The sequence below is a fragment of the Echinops telfairi genome, unplaced genomic scaffold (assembly GCF_000313985.2).
Source record: "Echinops telfairi isolate 266 unplaced genomic scaffold, ASM31398v2 ScPeMD7_2291;HRSCAF=2852, whole genome shotgun sequence".
Lineage (NCBI taxonomy): Eukaryota > Metazoa > Chordata > Mammalia > Afrosoricida > Tenrecidae > Echinops > Echinops telfairi.
Genome location: NW_022106189.1, coordinates 1532999 through 1539561, shown reverse-complemented (window position 1 = coordinate 1539561; position 6563 = coordinate 1532999). Strand labels below are relative to the sequence as shown.

The following is a 6563-nucleotide window of genomic DNA, read 5'->3' as shown; positions in this document are numbered from 1 at the left end:
AAAAAAAAAAAAAAGAAAGAAAGAAAAATGGAAAGAAAAGAAAAAAAGAAAAGCTTAGTTCTTAATAATACTAATTTATAACAAATATATAAATGAACCCTGGTGGCACAGAGTTTAAGTGCTTGGCTACTAACCAGAAGGTTGGCATTGTAAGCCCACCAACTGCCTTCGGAATGTTATGTAGCAGTTCTGCGCTGTCCCACAGAGCCCGGTGAGTCAGAATTGACAGTAGTGGAAGGCTCGCTCTGTGTATGTCTGTGTTATGTGAGTATGTCGGGCGGTGCTGAGTCAGCTTTCCAGCTCTGCGGCCTAATGACAGAGTGGAGCTGCGCATAGGGCTTCTAGGCTGCAGTTACTTCTCCTGTGGAGTGGCTCTGCGTAGATGCATCTGTGCACATAAGTGCATGCACATAGATGTGTGTATGTGCACACACATGCGATATATATATATATATATATATACCCATCAAGATACTCTGAGATGGCTAACTTTAATCTTTGCCGCTTCTTACCCATTTCTTCTTTCTCCTGTAGGTAATAACTTGTATTTCTTTTGGTTTATCTGCCATCTTTTAAATTTTTTTACTGTGACTCATATTTCCTTTGCTTACAAACTCCACGATTCTAAAGATATTATTCAGAACTCTGGTTTTCTATCTAATTATGGTTACCGTGTGTGTGATTGAGGATATTGCTTTACATGTTTTCATATTTTTTTAAATAATCATTTTATTGGGGGCTCGTACAACTCATCACAATCTATACATACATTCATGTGTCAAGCACATTTGTTGCCCTCATCATTCTCAAAACGTTTGCTTTCTACTTGAGCCCTTGGTATCAGCTCCTCATTTATTCCCCTTCCTCCCCGCTCCCCTCTCCCTCATGTACCCCTGATAATTTATAAATTATTATTTTGTCATATCTTACACTGTCCGACGTCTCCTTTCACCCTCCTTTCTGTTGTCTGTCTCCCAGGTAGGAGGTTATATGTAGATCCTTATAATCGACTCCCCCTCTCTACCTCACCTTCCCTCCGCCCTCCCAGTATCGTCACTCACACCACTGGTCTTGAAGGGATCATCTGTCCTAGATTCCCTGTGTTTCCAGTTTCTATCTGTACCAGTGTATAGCCTCTGGTTTGGCCGGATTTGTAAGGTAGAATTGGGATCATGATTGTGGGGAGGCGGGGAGGGGAGGAAGCATTTAAGAACTAGAGGAAAGTTGTATGTTTCATCATTGCTACACTGCACCCTCACTGGCTCATCTCCTCCCCACAACTATTTGGTAAGGGATGTCTAGTTGCCTACAGATAGGCTTTGGGTCCCCAAACATGTTTTCATATTTTATCATTGATTTTTAATCTTTGATCTGATCACTTAAGACAGAGGCACCTGTCAAGAATGTGTTAGAGCAATGAAAATAGCAACAAACAAGTATCATACATCTTAGGGTTTGTATTTTCTGGCTTTCAGTTGTACATTGTTTTGTTTTTTGTTTTTAAATTTTACAGATTGAAGATCCAACTTGCTTCTGGGTTATTATAAAAGGATATAATTCCTTTTTAGATGATGAAGTTGACTATAAAAAATTACACCATGCCATGAATGGCTTCTATAACAGCATGTGTCAAGATGGAGAAATAAAACCGTTACTGTTAGAAGAAGGACAGGTATGTATGTAAATGGGCTCTGAGCACTGTTTTTAAAAAACACTATTCAGAACTCTTTTGGCAAATAAGGAAATAAGTGGAAGCATTTAGAGTGCTTCAATTGCTAATGACCATTGCCTGTGTGAGGGTTTCTGGCCATCGTGGCGGCTGCTGTGTCAGGTTTATGTGGGGCGGTAAGATGGATTCTCCTTGCAAGTCGTCCTCTGGAGCCAGGCTCACGGGGATTGTGAGAGCCCGTGCAGCTGTGGGGACCTCAGCTAAGAGACGTGGGGTCTTCCGTCTAGGACGGATGCTGTCATGTTTTTTTATTTCGCTCCTCCCGCGTCAGCACCCACCTTCTTTCCCTCCGGCCTCCGCTATCTCTGCCTCTTGCCTGATTTTTTTCCTACAGTTCAGTCATTTTTCAGAGGAGTTTGAATTTCTGTGATAGTGTTATAGAAAGTTTGAAGCTCTCTGTGAAGAAAACTAGAAATAAACTTGCCTCTCCTCTACAAAATTCATTCTACTTTCTTTGGACAGAGGGTGACATGGAGCTTCAGTAAGATTGAGGATCACTTTTTTATCCAGGAGCGGGTGGTGCTGTTAACTTCATGTTTTACCGACTCAAGAGACACTTTTGATAATAACCAGCGAGTTCAGACGAGGAAAGCTCGGTCCATGAGCTTTTCGTGGTTTTCACCTTCGGTGACCACTACTGTCCAAGTCAGCTCTGCTCTTTCAGGGTTATAAAATGATGTGTTTTCTCATCCCTCCGCATTCATTAGCGGGAATTCTGTATAGAACGTTTCTTCACTCATTAAATGATCTGGTTACCTGTGTAATGCATTCATACTGGAAAGGCGGAGCAATCTTTTGATTCTGTCACTTAGCAGTTTCCAGTGTAATAGTCACTGATGTCCAGTGCTTCTGTTTTCGTTTTTTCTTCTCTCTCCGCTCCTTAAAAAGAAATAAAAATTATGATGTTTTGAACGTATGGCTCCTAATATATTCATCAGTTGTAGTCATTGTACTTTGGTTTGTCAAATTGTCTCATTTGGGGCTGGTGGATGCCCTAGTATAACAGTTTTAAAGTTGAATAGCCATGCCCATGATGAATTCTTCCTAGCAGTCCTGCTAGGTCCTGTGACTTTAGCATTAAACAGAAGTGCCCTTTAGCTTTATGGGAATTTCTCTTGAATTATTTGAGGTTTTGAGTATTCGAGTTATGTGAGCGCCTTGAGTTTCCATCCTTCGCAGAATGACTGCCCCATACATTCCTGCTTACGTTTCTGAGGGCAGGGACCTCCGTCAGCCTGCTGCTTCGCCACTTGGACCCAGCTCTCCACACTGGCTGCTGTCTGGGCCTGTGCTCAGCACATGGCTGGCTTGTGGGGGATGCAGCAGCCCCTGGTATAGTCAGGATGCCTCATTTGTATATCCTCCCCCAGAATGGTGGTGATAGGCATATTAACACTGCTCTAGGTGATGGGACTGTTAAACAAAACAGACAAAAATCCACAGTCCGGGAGCCGACACATCCAGTTGCAGCCCAGAGACATGAATGGGTGAGGCTGGTAGAGGGCATGGGGAGGTGGGCAGGGAGAATAGGCCTGAGGCTACAGCTCCCCGTGTTTGGCAACCTTTATAGGTTTTGTTTCTTTGATTTAAGCAGGTAAAGAAATAAACTTTTCTCATTTCACTCTATAAAAATGGCCCTTAATTGAGGGGCCAAAAACTTTTTGGAAAGAACAGCTGCGTTAGAAGGCCAGCTTCTTAGGTTCCTCGCCTGAGAAGCCCTGTCCAACCCCTCTCTAGGGTGCCGTGCAGGCTGAGGCGATCACGTGGAGGACCTCGGCGCGCTCTCTCTGACTCGAGACCCTAATACGTGGGAGACAGAATGCCTGTCCGTTTCCCCACAGGTTTGCGTGGTGTACTGCCAGGAGCTCAAGTGCTGGTGCAGGGCGGTGATTAAGTCCATCATGTCTTCGGCCGGCCACTGCCTGGCAGAGTGTTTCCTTGTGGATTTTGCCAAGTACATTCCAGTCAAGTCTAAAAAGTATGTATGTGTGTATTTTGCCTTGCATTCTCTCACAGGGACGACAGTCGGTTGTCGCGGAGAATCTGTCCATGTTCGAAGGGTTGAGTCACAGAGGCCTTGCTGAGAATGGGCCTTTTAGGGAAAACTGAAGCTGGATTTATGTCTCTCACGAAGGCAGCCCTGGCAGGTTCTGGTTCTGCACCCACTGGTGGGGCAGGGAGTGGGGGTGCTTAGGATTCAGAGCTCTCTGGCCTTTCCTCTGCCAGCCTGTTCACGTTCCGAAGACTTTTGGCCAACCTGCTCTCTGGACTGGTTCGCTGACTGGTGGGTCGGCCTGGTCAGGGAAGCTCGGCTATCGGAAAGACACAAGCAGGCACCTCGGAGACACCCTTCTCACGCCTGCAGGTAGCAGCGTGTGTATTGAAAGGCGCTGCCTGCTCGTCCTGGTCTCACATGAGCATAGCTCCCGGGGCAACAGCACAAGGGGGGGAGCAGGTTCAGAGAGGACTGGTACTCAGGTCAGAACCACACGGCATAGTCCACTTGGGTGTCGGGCTAGTGTTTTCCAGTCTTCCGTCCCACAGGTTCACCATAGCACGAGGACCCATCTCTTCTTAAAGGGAGGGCAATCCCAAGCCGACTCCTATTGCACGAAGAACTTTGTCTCAAAGAATTCCATGACAGAGCGACTTATCCAATGTTGAAAATTTGCATAAATTTATTTAAGAAAAAAGTTGGTGCTTGTCTTTGTGATTTTCTTTTATAATCACAGTTGCTGTACAATCAGTGTGTTAAACTGTTGTATGAATTTTTTGTTTCAGTGTTTGGTGTTTCAAGTGTTGCTTGTTTTAGGCAAGAGACTCTTGTGATTAAATAGAACCCAGGGAGCCATTCATGCTGCCACCTGTCTCTAAGCTAAGACAAAGGGTGGCCAGGCTGCCACACAGGGCATAAATCGGGGCCCAGGGAAAAGGCCCGGTATATAGTAAAGTGGTGTGTCCAAGTGGTTTGTCATTTGTCTGAGAGAAGAATGGAAATAAAAATGCTAAGTTACTTACTAATTCTCAGTCCTTCAATTCTTTTGTGCAAAGTTGGCAAGTACTAATTATAACACCTCATTTGCAGAAATTTTGAGGTAATTCTGGTCATAACTAGAATTAATACTAAAGCATTTAATAAAATGTGTCCATAGGGCTGTTGCTTATTCACTGTTTTTCTGTCTTTTGCAATTTTATTGTTATCATTCCCCCTTGGTGACAATGGGGGCTAGACATTGACCTGCTAACCATAGATTGACGGTTTAAAGCTGCCAGCAGCTCTGCCTGGGAAAGATGAGGCTGTCAGCTCCCATAAAATAGACAGTCTCAGAAACGCACAGGGGCAGGTCGACTCAATGTGAGGGAGTTTCATTTTGTCAAGAGCCTTGGTCGGCATTTTCCCACCGTACCATGCAGTTTTACAGACCTCACAGGCACTGCCTATCGCTTTGCGGACTCTGGATATGCCCACTCGTGGAGTTGATCGGGGCCCTGTGGGCGAGTAGAACTGTCAGGGCAGAGTTTCTGAGGCTCCGATCTTACTGAAACAAACTATCACATCTCCCCCACATATTAGCTGGTGGGTTGCAACCGTTGACTTTTTGGTTGGCAGATGAGCACTTTAACCACTGAGCCTCCTAGACTCTACTGTGTCTGTGTGTACATGTTTTGTACATAGAAAGTGAGATTTTTTTCCCCCACTCTCCAAGACCCATTTTATTCCCGTGAGCAAATGCGTCCAAGTACTTCTTGTTGGAAGTTATGTTGGAAACATGATTTTTTTTCTGCGTGTGTGCTTTGTTTTATTTTAAGTACCTTGGCTATATAAATGTGCTTTAAAGATAAATACTCTGTACTTCCTCCCCCCTCCCCTTATAATTGAATATTTCTGTTTCCCTGCTAAGCATCCGGGTTGCAGTGGAAAAGTTCATGCAGCTTCCCTACAGAGCGAAAAAATTTGGACTGTTTTGCATAAACCCAGTCACATTACACATTGACTTCTGTGAAGACAGTGCTGAAATTGTGTAAGTATAGCTTCTGAAACCGCTGAGTCGCTAGTAAAGCTCAAGTGTCCAAGGTCTCTACCAAAGCCATTCCTTTGTAGCAGGGCCAAGCGGTCTCAAACGTCGTTGTATCCTGTGGAGGACCATGTTCGAGCTGAATCTTCGTTTGTTGGGTTGGGGCAGCAGCAGGATTCCTGGACAGCCCCATCTCCAGAGGGTCAGGCATAGGTCTGAACGTCTGTGCTTTTTCTGCCACCTACCCCGTTTTGGTAGACTTTGGGAAACTAGTGGTTCCGTGTTGGGCTGTCGTTTCAAACTACCAGCCACTCCTCAGGAGAAAGTTGAGGCTTTCTACTCCCATCTCTGAAACCCACAGGGGCAGTTCTACCCTGTCCTGTTGGGTGGCTGTATAGCCACATCAATTCGATGGCAGTGAGTTTGGTTTTGAGAGTTTATAGGAAATTATACATTAACTACCGTATGTACTCATGTATAAGCCGAGTTTTTCAGTACATTTTTAATGCCGTTTTTTGTGGTAAAGTTCAGTGCCTCGGCTGATACTCGGTTCAGCTTATACTCGAGTATTTACGGGTATATAGAAAAGCGTCCATACATATGGAATTGTGTAGCAATGAAAACAACGCCTTCCACCCTCATGGAAGGGTCCAAAGGAAGCCAGGGAGCAGTAAAACACCAGTGAAACACACAGCATTCCTCTAGGTCTTTTTTTTTTCCTTTTTTTTCTTTTTTTTAACTTTTTTTTTTAAACATTTTATTAGGGGCTCATACAACTGTTATCGCAATCCATACACACATCAATTGTGTAAAGCGCA

The 6563-nt window shown here is 44.5% G+C and overlaps 1 protein-coding gene across 1 annotated transcript in view; it reads left to right on the top strand.

Moving 5' to 3' along the window:
* The window catches only part of TDRD12 (tudor domain containing 12), an 82203-nt gene that overhangs the window by 7345 nt on the left and 68295 nt on the right, over positions 1-6563 (top strand). The window contains exons 2-4 of the mRNA XM_013005202.2: positions 1514-1672; positions 3571-3707; positions 5632-5751. Of these exons, the coding sequence (XP_012860656.1) occupies positions 1514-1672; positions 3571-3707; positions 5632-5751 (416 nt within the window). The remainder of the gene's footprint in view (positions 1-1513; positions 1673-3570; positions 3708-5631; positions 5752-6563) is intronic.